We start from the raw sequence: 14664 nt of genomic DNA, 5'->3' as shown, positions 1-14664 counted from the left end.
AAGGCAAGGGAGTTATCACTACTAAACCAGCCTTACAAGAAATGTTAAAGGGACTTCTTTAAGCTGAATAGAAAGGGCAGTAATTAGTAACAAGAAAAGATAAACCTCAGTAGAAAGGTAAATATACAGAACATGTAGTGGATTAATCACTTACAAAGCTAGTATGAAGGTAAGAAGACAAACATGATAAAAATAACTACTATTACAATAATTCTTTAAGGATACACAAGATAAAAAGATATAAAATGTGACATCAAAATCATAAAACATGGAGAAGGGGTAAGAGTGAAAATGTTAAGCTTTAGAATGGTTTAAGTTTACAACAAACTTAAGTTTTTATCAATTTAAAATAGACTGTTAGGGATATACTCTATAATATATAAGCCTCATAGTAACCACAAAGCAAAACTATAATCACAAAAAATAAAAGAATGGAATATAAGCATACCACTTAAGAAAGTCATCAAACCACAAAGGAAGAAAGCAGTAGCAGAAGAAAGGAACAGAGAGGACTACAAAACAGCCAGAAAGCATTAAGTACATACATACCAATATATCTTTAAAGGTAAATGGACTAAATTCTCAATTCAAAGGACAGAGTAGCTGAGTGGATAGAAAAAACAAGACCCATGTATATGCTGCTTACAAGAGACTCCCTTCAAACGTAAGAACACACAAACTGAAAATGAAGGGATAAAAGATATATAAAAAGATATTTCATGCAAATGGAGCCCAAAAGAAACTGGGGGTAGCTATACTTATGACAGTTTTTGTTTAACAGTCTAATTTTTCTGGTGTAAGAGACAAGGGAACTGCATAATGATAAAGGGGTCAATCCACAAGAGGATATAACATTTGTAAATATTTATGCTCCCAACATAGGAGCACCTAAATATATAAAGCCAAATATTAACAGACCTAAGAGGAGAAATAGACAGCAATATAAAAATAGCAGGGGGCTTTAATACCCCACTTATATCAATGGATAGATCATCCAGACAGAGAATCAATAAAGAAATATCAGCTTTTTAAACAATATGTTAGACCAGATGAATTTAACATATATATAGAACATTCCATCCAACAGCAACAGAACACACAGTCTTCTCAAGTGCACATGGAATGCTTCCTAGGATAGATCATATGACAGGCCAAAAAACAAATCTTAATAAATTTAAGATAGAAATGATATCAAGATTCATTTCTGACCTCAATAGTATGAAACTAGAAATCAATTTCAAGAAGGAAACTGGAAAATTTGCAAATCTGTGGAGATTAAACAACATGCTATTGAACATTCAGTGGGTCAAAAGAGAAATAAAATATTTTGAGACAAATGAAAATGGGAATATTACATACCAAAACTTGTGGCGTACAGCAAAGACAGTTCTGAGAGGGAAGTTCACAGTGATAAATGCCTACCTCAAGAAACAAAAGTCCCAAACAACCTAACTTTACACCTCAAGGAAATAGAAAAAGAAGAATAAATGAAGGTCAAAATTAGTAGAAGGGAGAACAATAACAAACTTTAGAGCAGAAATAGAGACTAAAAAGCCAATAGAAGAGATCAATGAAACAAAAAGCTGATTCTTTGAAAAGATAAACAGAATTTATAAGCCTTAGTTAGACTCACCAAGCAAAAGAGACAGAGGACTCAAATAAAAGCAGAAATGAAAGAGGAGCTATAACAACTGATACCACAGAAATACAAGTACCATAGAGACTACTCTGAACAATTATACACCAACAAATCAGACAACCTAGAAGACATGGATAAATTCCTAGAAACATATAACCTACCCAGACTGAATCACGATGAAATAGAAAATCTGAACAGACCAATACAAGTAAGGAGATTGAGTCAGTAATCAAAAACCACCCAACAAGCAAAAGTCCAGGACCAGACAGCTTCACTTGTGAATTCTACCAAACATTCAAAGAAGAATTAATATCAATTCTTCTCGAACTCCTCCAAAAAATACAAGAGGAGGGAACTCTTCCAAACTCATTTTATGAGGCCAGCATTACCCTGAAACTAAAAACCAGACAAGGGTGATGCAGAAAAGAAAATTACAGGTCAATATCCCTGATGAACATAGATGCAAAAATCCTCAGTAAAATATTAGCAAAGCAAATTCAACAATACACTAAAAGGATCAAAGACCATGATAAAATGAGACTTGGTCCAGGAATGCAATGACGGTTCAGTATCCACAAAGCAATCAACATATGATATACCACATTGACAAAATGAAGGATAAAAATCATTTGATCATCTCAATAGGTGGAGAGAAAGCATTTGACAAAATTCAACATCTGTTTATGATAAAAACTCTTAACAAAGTGTATGTAGACAGAGTGTACCTTAACATAATAAAGGTCATATATGACAAGTCCGCAACTAACATCATACTCAAAAGTGGAAAGCTGAAAGCTTTTCCCCTAAGATCAGGAACAAGGCAAGGATGCCCACTCTTGCCACTTTTATTCAACATAGTATTGTCTTTGCAAGAGCAAATAGGCAAGGAAAAAAAAAAAAAAAAGGCATCCAGATTGGAAGGGAAGAAGTAAAACTGTCACTATTTGCAGATGACATGATACTATTTATAGAAAATCCTAAAGACCGCCACCAAAAAAAACTGTTAGAACTAATAAATTCAGTAAAGTTGCAGAATACAAAATCAACACACAAAAATCAATTGCATTTCTATACATTAATAACAAACTCTCAGAAAGGGAAATTAAGAAAACAATCCCATTTAAAATTACACCAAAAAGAATAAAATACCCAGGAATAAATTTAATGAAGGAGATGAAAGACCTATACACTGAAGACTTATTAATGAAAGAAATTGAGGATGACAAAAATAAATGGAAAGATATTCCATGCTCATAGATTGAAAGAATCAGTATTGTTACAGTGTCCATACTACTCAAAGCAGTTTACCGATTCACTACAATCCCTATCAAAATTCCAACGGCATTTTTCACAGAAATAGAATAAACAATCCTAAAATTTATATGGAATCACAAAAGACCCCAAATAGTCAAAGCAATCTTTAGAAAGAAAACACTGGAGGCATCACTGACTTCAAACTATACTAGTGTGATAAAAAATTACAGTAATCACAGTATAGTTTTGCATAAAAACAGACACACATGTATTGAACAGAATAGCCCAGAAATAAACCCACGCATATACGGTCAATTAATTTACAACAAAGGAGCCAAGAGTATACAGTGGGGAAAGGACAGTCTCCTCAATAAATGTTGGGGAAACTTGACAGTCACATGCAAAAGAATGAAACTGAACCACTACCTTATACCATACACAAAAATTAACTCAAAATGGATTAAAGACTTGACAGAAAACCTGAAACCAGAAAACTGCTAGAAGAAAACATAGGTGGTAAGCTCCTTGACATTGATTTTAGGGATGATTATTTTTAAAGCAAAAATAAAGAAGTGGAACTGTATCAAACTAAAAAGCTTTTGCACAGCAAAGACAACCTTCAATAAAATGAGAAGGCAACTTATTGAATGGGAGAAAATATTTGCAAATCATATATCTGATAAAGGTTTAATATCTAAAGCATATAAAGAACTAATATAACTCAATAGAAAAAAAATCCAATTTAAAAAGGGGCAGAGGATCTGAATAGACATTGTTTTGAAGAAGACATGCAAATCACCAACAGGCACATGAAAAAAATAAGGTACTCAACATCACTAATCATGAGGGAAATGCATATCAAAACCACAGTGAGATATCACCTCACACCTGTTAGGATGGCCATTATCAGAAAGCCAAGAAATAAGTGTTGGTGAGGATGTGGAGAAAAGGGAACCCCTGTGAACTGTTGGTGGGAATGTAAATAGATGTACCCACTTTGGAAAACAGTATGGAGGGGCCTCAAAAAATTAAAAATTAAAAATGAACCAGCAATTCCACTTCTGGGTATTTGCCTGAAGAGAATAAAAACACTAATTTGAAAAGATATGTGCACCCCCATGTTCATTACAGCATTATTTACAATAGCCAAGATATGCAGCCAACCTAAGTGTCCATCAATGGATAAACTGATAAAGAAAATGATATGTGTATATACGCACACACACACGTATATAAGTGACACGTGTGTATATACACACACAGGAATATTAATCAGCAATAAAAAAAAATCTTGCCATTGTGGCAACACTAATGGACCTGAGGACATCATGCTAAGTAAAATATGCCAGAGAAAGACAGATACCATATGGTCTCGTTTATATGTGGAATCTAAACAAAACCAACAAAATAGATACAGAGAACAGATTGGTGGTTGTCATAGTCAGGGGGGTGGGTAAAATAGTTAAGGGGATCAAAAGGTACAAGCTTCAAGCTATAAAATAAGTAAGTCATGGAGATGTAATATACAGCATGATGACTATAGTTAATAATACAGTATTGCATATTTAGAAGTTAAATAGATCTTAAAAGTTCTCATCAGAAGAAAAAATGTTTTTAGTAATTGTATAGTGAAGGATATTAATTAGACGTATTGTGGTGATCATTTTGAAATATATACAAATATCAAATCATTATGTTGTACTCCTAAAACTAATATAATGTGAATTATAAAAATAATTCAGTTAAAAATTCAGCATCCAATAGAGGAATCAGGCTCCCTGACTTCAGACTATACTACAAAGCTACAGTAATCAAAACAGTATGGTCGTGGCAGAAAAACAAATATAGATCAATGGAACAGGATAGAAAGCCCAGAAATAAACCCACGCACCTATGGCCAATTAATCTATGACAAAGGAGGCAAGACTATACAATGGAGAAAAGACAGTCTCTTCAATAAGTTGTGCTGGGAAAACTGGACAGCTACATGTCAAAGAATGAAATTAGAACACTCTCTAACACCACACACACAAAATAAACTCAAAATGGATTAAAGACCTAAATGTAACACTGGATCCTATAAAACTGCTAGAGGAAAACATAGGCAGAACACTCTTTGACATAAATCACAGCAATATCTTTTTGGATACACCACCTAGAGTAATGGAAATAGAAACAAAAACAAATGGGACCTAGTTAAACTTAAAAGCATTTGCATAGCAAAGGAAACCATAAACAAAACGAAAAGGCAACCTACAGAATGGGAGAAAATATTTGCAAGTGATAACAACTGACAAGGGATTAATCTCTAAAATATAGGAACAGCTCATAGAGCTCAATATCAAAAAAACAACCCAATGAAAAAATGGACAGAAGATCTAAATAGATATTTCTCCGAAGAAGATATACGTATGGCCAAAAGGCACATGAAAGGATGCTCAACATCACTAATTATTAGAGAAGTGCAAATCAAAACTACAATGAGGTGTCACCTCACACTGGTCAGAAAGGCCATCATCAAAAAGTCTACAGATAATAAATACTGGAGAGAGTGGAGAAAGAAGAATCCTCCTACAACTGTCAGTGGGAATGTAAATTGATGCAGCCACTATGGAGAACAGTATGAAGTTTCCTTAAAAAACTAAAAATACAGCTACCATATGATTCTGCAATCCCACTCCTGGCCATATATCCGGAGAAAACCATAGTTGGAAAAGATACATGCACCCCAGTGTTCACTGCAGCACTATTTACAATAGCCAAGACCTGGAAGCAACCTAAATGTCTATTGACAGAGGAATGAATAAAGAAGATGTGGTATATTTATCAATGGAATACTACTTAGCCATAAAAAGGAAGGAAATAATGCCATTTGCAGCAACATGGAGGCACCCAGAGGTTGTCATACTGAGTGAAGTAAGCCAGACAGAGAACAACAAATATCATATGATATTGCTTATATGTGGAATCTAAAAAAAAAATTATACAAATGAACTTATATACAAAACAGAAATAGATCCTCAGACATAGAAAAGAAACTTACGGTTACCAAAAGGGAAAGAGGGGGCAGGGATAACTTAGGAGTTTGAGATTAACATAAACACATACTATATATAGAATAGATAACCAACAAGGACCTACTGTATAGCACAGGGGACTATACTCAATATTTTGTAATAACCTATAAAGGAAAATAATCTGAAAAATATGTACAACTGAATCACTTTGCTGTACACCTGAAACTAAATCAACTATACTTCCATTAAAAAAAAATTCAGCATCCAAAGCTCTATTCCAGACTCACTAGATGAGAATTTGCATTTTTAACAAGATCCATAGGTGATTCACATTAAAGCTTGAGACAAACTTGCCTAGAGGGTTCTAGAAGAAAGAAGAAGGGGGTGAAGAGTGTTAGAGAGGAAGGAAGGAGGAAAGACCTATTTTTCTGTCTTTTAGGAAAAATAATCACTCAGCATGATCAGTGTGCACGTATATGGCCTTGAGTGACTTCAGTGATACAATGCAGAAACATCTCCCACGTAGCCAGATCTGTTCCCAATTGTAATTTCACAAACTGCCAGTAAGCCTTGAGGGCCTAGAAGCAGAGCTGCCTTGGGCGGAATGAGAGCTATCAGAAGTGGGCTTTTCCAGGTAGGAGAAAGATGATATCTCCCAGGCATGGGAGCAAGGGGGAGCTCATGCCTCTTTGACTAAGAAGCACATGTATTAGGTCACTGGAAATAAGGGGGGGTTGGTAGAGGCCCCAAAAAGGAGCCTCCGGCTGAGCATATTGATTTGCCAGTGTTGAGCATCATTCCCAGGCTCACCTGGGACACAAATGGCTTATAAGTTGCAAATGAATTCTGTGGTCACATTTTCCCCAAATGACATTTCATCTTCATTAGAGATGACCACAGTGTGTTAACTTAATAGGATGTTCCAAGTGATTGTTTTCCAAATAACACACTTCAGGGTTGGGATGAGGGAACATGAATGCAGTAATGTGTAGATACCAGTTCCAATAAGTTCAAGTTGCCAACTGCCCCCAAGCATTCAGTCACACTATTTCATAGAGTTACACAAATAATTTTGAGCTGTGTGGTTGCTTTGGCATGTCCTCACAGGCCAAGCTTAATGGTATGTTTCAGATACTGACCATTCGGAAATTATGCCTGACCAATCAGAACAGTTATCCTACCAATTAGCACGGGCCTCTGACAAACCACAACAGTTGTTCCCACATAGTTGGTAGGTACCAGCTGATAATCGGTCCTGGCAGGCAGCTCTTAGATGCCCAGTAGGTCTCCAGTAAGTTTTGAACCCAGACTTTAGGAAAAACAGAGTATATACAATTATATCATTTCTCTCAAGCATCACACCAGATTTTTTTTTTTTTTTTTTGGGTGCCAACAACATTCTAAAACAGAGAAGGAGTCAGATGATGAATAGGACAACTATGCTTTGTGTAAATAGAGGCCCTATCTACCTGCACTGGGCAAAATCTAGGCCTCTAATTACAAATGGGAGTTCCTGACTTGTGTTCAGTCCCACCTGGCCCAGAAACAATGACCTGGCCCAGAAATGATGACAGCACCGCACACTGCACCCTTGGCTGCTTCTGTCATGGCCTGGTGTGTGTCACGGCTCAGGTTTGCTCTTCCTAATGAAGAACGTGCAGTTTGTGTTGGTCTTTCTTTTCAGTTATAACTAAAACATAAAATTTCCTCTCCAAATGGAGAGTTACTGTGGTTCCTCCCTCCGTCCAGCTGAGCCTCCATCTGTTCTCTCTCTTGAGCTAACCTGGGACTTTTTTGGTTAACCTCCAACAGGGAACTGAGAACGGAGTTGCTGGTAGCAGCTAGGCTTCAACTCTTCTTGGCCTGGAACAATGGTTCTCTACCCTGACTGCACATTAGAATCACTTGGGTGGCTTCTAAAACATGCCCATGTTTAGATCCCTCTCCTGAGCAACTGACTTAGAGTCACCGGAGAAATTTCTTTAAAAGACCAATGTCTAGCAAAGACACCACCAAAAAGGAAAATTACAGGCCAATATCTTTGATGAATATAGATGCACAAATTCTCGACAAAATATTAGCAAACTGAATCCAGCAACACATAAAAAATACCGTAACACCATGACCAAGTGGGATATGTCCCAAGTTCACAAGGATGGTTCAGCATATAAAATCAATCAGTGTGATAACACCACATAAACAAAAGACAAAAACCACATGATCATCACAGTAGATGCAGAAAAAGCATTTGACAAAATTCAACACCCACTCATGATAAAAAAAAAAAAACTCTTACCAAAATGGGTATAGAGTGAACATATCTCCAGATAATAAAAGCTATTTATGACGAACCCACAGACAATATAATACTCAATGGTGAAAAGCTGAAAGCCTTTCTGCTAAAATCTGGAACAAGACAAGGATGCCCACTCTCACTTCTTCTATTCAACATAGTATTGGAAGTCCTAGCCACAGCAATCAGACAAGAAAAAGAAATAAAAGGTATCCAAATTGGGGGGACTTCCCTGGCAATCCAGTGGTTAAGACTTCACCTTCCAACTCAGCGGGTGCAGGTTTGAAACCTGGTCAGGAAGCTAAGATCCCATGTGCCTCATGGCCAAAGAACCGAAACGTAAAACAGAAGCAATATTTTAATAAAATTCAATAAAGACTTTAAAAATGGTCCACATCAAAAGAAATCTTAAAAATAAAAAGGTATCCAAATTGGAAGGGAAGAGCTAAAACTGTCATTATATGCAGATGATATGATACTATATATAGAAAACCCTAAAGACTCCATACAAAAACTACTAGAACTGATAAATTCAGCAAGGTAGCAGGATAGAAGATTAACGTACAGAAATCTGTTGCATTTCTTTACACCAACAACAAAATATCAAAGGGAATGTAAAAGAAACAATACCTTGTAAAATCACAACCCCCAAAAGAAAATACTTAGGAATAAACCTCACCAAGGAGGTGAAAGACTTATTCGCTGAGACCTATAAAACATTAATAAAGGAAATTAAAGATGACTCAAAGAAATGGAAAGATATCCCGTGCTCTTGTATTGGAAGAATTAATATTGTTAAAATCGCCATACTACCCAAAGCCATCTACAGATTTAATGAGATCCATATCAAATTACTCATGACATATTTCACAGAACTAGAACAGACAATCTTAAAATTTACATGGTACCCTAAAAGACCTAGAATTGCCAAGGCAATTCTGAAGATAAAGAACAAAGCAGGAGGCAAAACCCTCCCAGACTTCAGACAATACCACAAAGCTACAGTAATCAAAACAGCATAGTATTGGCACAAAAACAGTGGATCAATGGAACAGAATAGAGAGCCCAGAAATAAGCCCACACACCTCAGGTCAGTTAATCTTCGACAAAGGAGGCAAGAATATAGAATGGGAAAAAGACAGTCTCTTTCAGCAAATGGTGCTGGGGAAGTTGGACGGCTGCATGTAAATGGATGGAGTTAAAACACACCCTCTCACCATACGCAAAAACAAACTCAAAATGGCTTAAAGACTTAAAACATAAGACACGATACCATAAAACTCCTAGAAGAGAACATAGGCGAAACATTCTCTGACATAAATTGTACAAATGTTTTCTTAGCTCCATCTCCCAAGGCAATAGAAATAAATACAAAAATAAACAAATGGGACCTAATCAAACTCACAAGCTTTTGCACGGCAAAGTAAACCATAAACAAGATGAAAAAAACCTACAGAATGGGAGAAAATATTCACAAACACTGCGACCAACAAGGGCTTAATTTCCAAAATATACAAACAGCGCATACAACTCAACAACAAAAAACAAACAACCCAATCCAAAAAATGGGCAGAAGACCTAAATAGACCTCTCTCCAAAGAAGAAATATGGATGGCCAATAGGCAACATGAAAAGATGCTCAACATCACTAAATATTAGAGAAATGCAAATAAAAACTATAGTGAGGTGCCACCTCACACCAGTCAGAATGGCCATCATTAAAAAGTCTACAAGTAACATGCTGGAGAGGGTGTGGAGAAAAGGGACCCCTCTTACACTGTTGGTGGGAATGTAAATTGCTACAGCCACTATGGACAACAGTATGGGGGTTCCTTAAAAAACTACAAATAGAGCTACAATATGCTCTAGCAATCCCAGTCCTGGGCACATATCCAGAGAAAACAATACATGCACCCCAATGTTCACTGCAGCAGTATTTACAACAGCCAGGACACGGATGCAACCTAGATGTCCATCAACGGATGAATGGATAAAGAAGATGTGGCACATATATACAAATGGAATATTACTCAGCCATAAAAAAGAAAGAAAGAATGCCATTTGCAGCAACATGGATGGACCTAGAGATTGTCATACTGAGTGAAGTAAGACAGAGAAAGACAAATATATGATATCGCTTATTTGTGGAATGTAAAAGAATGGTATAAATGAACTTGTATGCAGAACAGAAATGGAGTCACAGATGTGGAGAACAAACTTGTGGTTCCCAGGAGGGAAGGAGGGGGAGGGATAGATTGGGAGATTGGGATTGACATATAGATGCTACTATATATAAAATAGATAACTAATAAGAGCCTACTGTATAGCATAGGGAACTCTACTCAATACTATGTAATGAGCTATATGGGAAAAGAATCTAAAAAAGAATGGATATATGTATATGTGTAGCTGATTCACTTTGCTGTATAGCAGAAACTGAGAAAACATTGTAAATCAACTATACTCCAATAAAAATTAATTTAAAAAACCCCAAAAGACACATGCACCCCAATGTTCATTGCAGCACTATTCACAATAGCCAAGACATGGAAACAACCCTAATGTCCATTGACAGATGAATGGATAAAGAAAATGTGGTGCATATATACAATGGAATACTACTGAGCCATAAAAAAGAACGAAATAATGCCATTTGCAGCAACATGGATGCAGCTAGAGATTATCATACTAAGTGAAGTAAGTCAGAAGGAGACAAATATCATATGATGTCGCTTATATATGGAATCTAAAAAAATGATAGAAATGAACTTATTTACAAAACGGAAACAGACTCACAGACTTGAAAAACAAACTTACGGCTAACAAAGGGTAAAGAAGGGGAGGGATAAATTTGGAATTAACAGATACAGACTACTATATATATGAAATAAATGGTCCCTATATAAATGACAGGGACCTCCTGTATAGCACAGGGAACTCAACTCAATATCTTATAGTAACCTATAATAGAAAAGAATCTGAAAAAGAATAAATATATATGCACAACTGAATCACTCTGCTGTACACCCGAAACATTGTAAATCAACTCTACTTCAATAAAAAATAAAAATTAAAAAAGAAAAAGCCCTCTCACCTGGCCCCAGCTGGAGAAGGCCCACTCCACACATAGCTGTTGGTTACAGGCCTGGGTGTCGACTGGCCGTTTGGCAAGCTGTGTGCACATGTCATTGGACACAGGAGTGGAGATCCCAGAGGCTTTCAGCTTCTGGCAGGTCACTCGGCGGGTCTGGACACCTCCCCCACAGCTCCGGGTACAGGCGGACCAGGAGGTCACCATCCACCTGGAAAGAGGAAGAAGAGTCAGGGCAAAGGGTCGAGCCTTGAGGAGAGGGACGATGCCATACACTCTCAGAAAAGGAGCCCCAAGCATCTTCCTCTTCTCACCACACAGCAGCTAATTGCAGGGCCATGTCTCTTTTCACAGTATATGCTTGGGGTGGTAGGCTGAAAATCCCCACCCCTCCCCGCCGAGATATCTATATCAAATCCCTGGAACTTGTGAATGCTACCTTATTTGGACAAAGGGTGTTTACAGATATAGTTAAAGATTTTGAGATGAGAGTGTCCTGCATTATCTGGGTAGGCATTAAATACCATCATGTACCCTTATAAGAGAAAGGCAGAGGGAGATTGGACATAGAAAATGAGGAGACAGTGTGACCACAGAGGCAGAGGTTGGAGTGATGTGGCCACAAGCCAAGGGACACCGGGAGCCACCAGAAGCTGCAAGGGCCGAGGAACTGATTCTCTCCCAGAGCTTTATGGAGGGGGTACAGCCCTGCTGACACCTTGATTTTGGACTTCTGGCCTCCACAACTGTAGGAGATTAGATGTCTCTTGTTTTAAGCAACGATGTTTGTGGTAATTTGCTGTGGCAGCCACAGGAAACAAATACCCTTTGGAAATTGACTAAAAAGGCGCATTGTGAAAGAGTTTTCTGAAGATCAGTTGCCTTTTCTTAACATTGGCCCCAAAAGCCGTGAGCTTGCAGATGACACATTCTGGGAAGACAGTCCTTTAGCTGGTTACGCTGCATTGCAGTTCTGGTACATCCTAATGGCATCCAAGTGTGGGGCAGAGAAGGGACAGTTTCCCAGGGAAGTCAGATCCAAACCTGGGTCGCCCCCTGACCCTGGAGGCGGTCTGGGTCTCGGTTCAGCCAAGTTCTGTCTGCTTGTACTCACTGTTTATTCTACGTCGCCTTAACCCACGTCTCATTTGATTTTGTTTAATCCCTCAGAAACCTACGAAGTTCCTTCCAGCTTTCTGGAGCAATTCCCACGCCCATGAGTCACAGTCCATAGGTCTTACACCTCTTAGAGGGCTGTATACGTGGTGACAGTAGTCGTTCTCAGGATGTTAGCTTCTAACTGCAATTCGGGCCCTCAGAAGTGAGACTGACCAGGACTGAGACAAATGGCTTTCCTCATAAAGCCAAGCTGTAAGCTGGGAAACACTCTGAAATCCTTGGTCTGTATACAAAGGTGGAGGGGTTCTCTTTGGATGTTTGTACCCTAGGCTAATCCTCAAAGAAGAGGGGAAGGGGGTGCAGTTTGGGGAAAAGAGTGAGAAAAAAATTTGGTGCTTTCCAGCCATTTAATTCCATCTAGAGAAAACAATTTGTTTTACCGCCTGAGAAAAAAATTTTTCTAAATGAAGTGGCTGAAACAGCTACCTGGGTCAAAGCGGGACTTCGCAGCGTTATTCAGACAGCCTACGAGGGCCACACTTGTTTGTGTGCAGAGATGGGGGCTGACGTGCCCAGGAAGCCTGGTGGGGAAACCAAGCAAAGGTGAGCCTGTGGCCACTTCCTGGTCTAGTGGCGCCACATCTGGCTTTCAGGAGAGGTAAGTAGCAGGGACAGGGAGCAAATTCCTCCTGAATCGGGGTCTGTGACTTATTTAATTTGGTGGAACTCCTCTGCTCCATTAGCCCTGGACAGAGATGACTGCGTGCAGATTTCCATCTCGCAGGAGCAGAGCCACTTAGGAAACAAGCAGACGGTGTTTTAAAGCCGCTGGGGGCACTGAAACCCAAGCAGACCCAGCCATTGTTTCATCTGCAGAAGTAAATAAGGCTGATTGACTCTGACCATCACCACAGCAAATCAAAAAGTCCCTGGCATGTCCAAGACCTCCTCTTCATTTCACACAGCTTGGCAAGGGCGGTCTTCCAGCCTCTCGTATCCCTGGTGAATGTCAGGCCTGCCCTTCAATCAACTTTTATTTCCAAATATCCATTTCAGCAATTTTTCAGGAGTTGGGGTGGGGGCTTTGAGAAAAGAGAGGTACGGGCTATGTTACAGTTCAGGAAGGGTATAAAAGGACATTAATCATTCCCGTGGAAACCTTCCCGTCAGCAAGTCAAACTGCTGATATTAACAAGTGTGTTTCATATTTCATTGAGGCTGTCCTGGTTTCAGCTGCTTCTTATGACTCAGCTGGCAAAACACGAAGCAGTTGCCTAAGTAGTGGATGAACGTCCCACAGATAGGTAGTAAAGGGGCATTTCAGGACCCAGCCAAGTCTCCCCGGGCTCTGGGCGCCATGCTGGTGCCAACTCCAAGCCCCATCCATTATCCCTTTAGCTGCTGCCTGACGCTGGGTGGCAGGGGAAGGGTACTGCTCGGTGGGACTCACAGCTGCTCAAAGCTCAGGGCAGATGGAAGAGGCAGAGACTGTGGGTGTCATTCTGAGCTACATAAGGGACCCAAATGCAGAGAATGGATAGTTGGCCCTTGAACAACACGTTGGGTATGAACTGCACAGATCCACTTATACTCGGATTTCTTTCACGAAATACCGACTACAGTGCTACACCATCCGTTGTCGTGCAGTTGCCGATACGGAGCGCCGACTCTCAAGTTATAGGTGGATTTCTGACTGCTCAGGGTCGGCGCCCCTAACCTTTGCATTGCTCAAAGGTCAACTGTAAACCCAAAGTTGAAGCAACTATGGGAAATGGAAATTTATGTCAACTTTAGCAGAATGCAACCCTTTGTAGAAGAGAGGATAATATTTCCTTAACTAAATTGGAGTACTGATGAGCACAGGTATTTACAGCTAGAAGAAAGGGGAGGAGTTGGGGTATAGGCCAATAGTCACTATCCCCTAAACACTTCAACTGCAAACATGTTTCTTTTCTTACGGACCAACCACAGAGCCAGCTTCTTACTGCAGTGTGGGAGCTTCTCTCTTGCCAGGGCCTGGGATGCTCCTGGACCCTGAACAGACCCTATCAGGCCCTTGGGAAGCCTGGGCAGCCTTTAGCTGGCTGAATAGTGAGGGAAGAAACAGCGAAGGGAGGAGGCTCATCCTGAGGGATGTTTTCTGTGCAGTGGAGAGGCTGGCGGGCCCGGGCCTACAGGAAAGGACGTCAGGTCCCCTCACCTACGCTTAATGTAGCTCTCTCAGTGCTAGACAAGGGCTGGCTATGAACTT

General features: G+C 39.2%; 1 protein-coding gene across 2 annotated transcripts in view; it reads right to left on the bottom strand.

Annotated features, from left to right (window-relative positions):
* The window catches only part of ADAMTSL1 (ADAMTS like 1), a gene marked incomplete at both ends in the record, with an annotated part of 462446 nt that overhangs the window by 21125 nt on the left and 426657 nt on the right, over nt 1–14664 (bottom strand). For both annotated transcript variants that reach the window (XM_082843595.1, XM_082843596.1), the window contains one exon: nt 11298–11505. In XM_082843595.1, coding sequence (XP_082699721.1) covers nt 11298–11505 — 208 coding nt within the window. The remainder of the gene's footprint in view (nt 1–11297; nt 11506–14664) is intronic.

This window comes from Leucopleurus acutus (assembly GCF_964270905.1).
Source record: "Leucopleurus acutus genome assembly, chromosome: 7".
NCBI classification, from domain to species: domain Eukaryota; kingdom Metazoa; phylum Chordata; class Mammalia; order Artiodactyla; family Delphinidae; genus Leucopleurus; species Leucopleurus acutus.
Note: the sequence above shows the minus strand (reverse complement) of the source record. Positions and strands in the feature narration are given on the sequence as shown.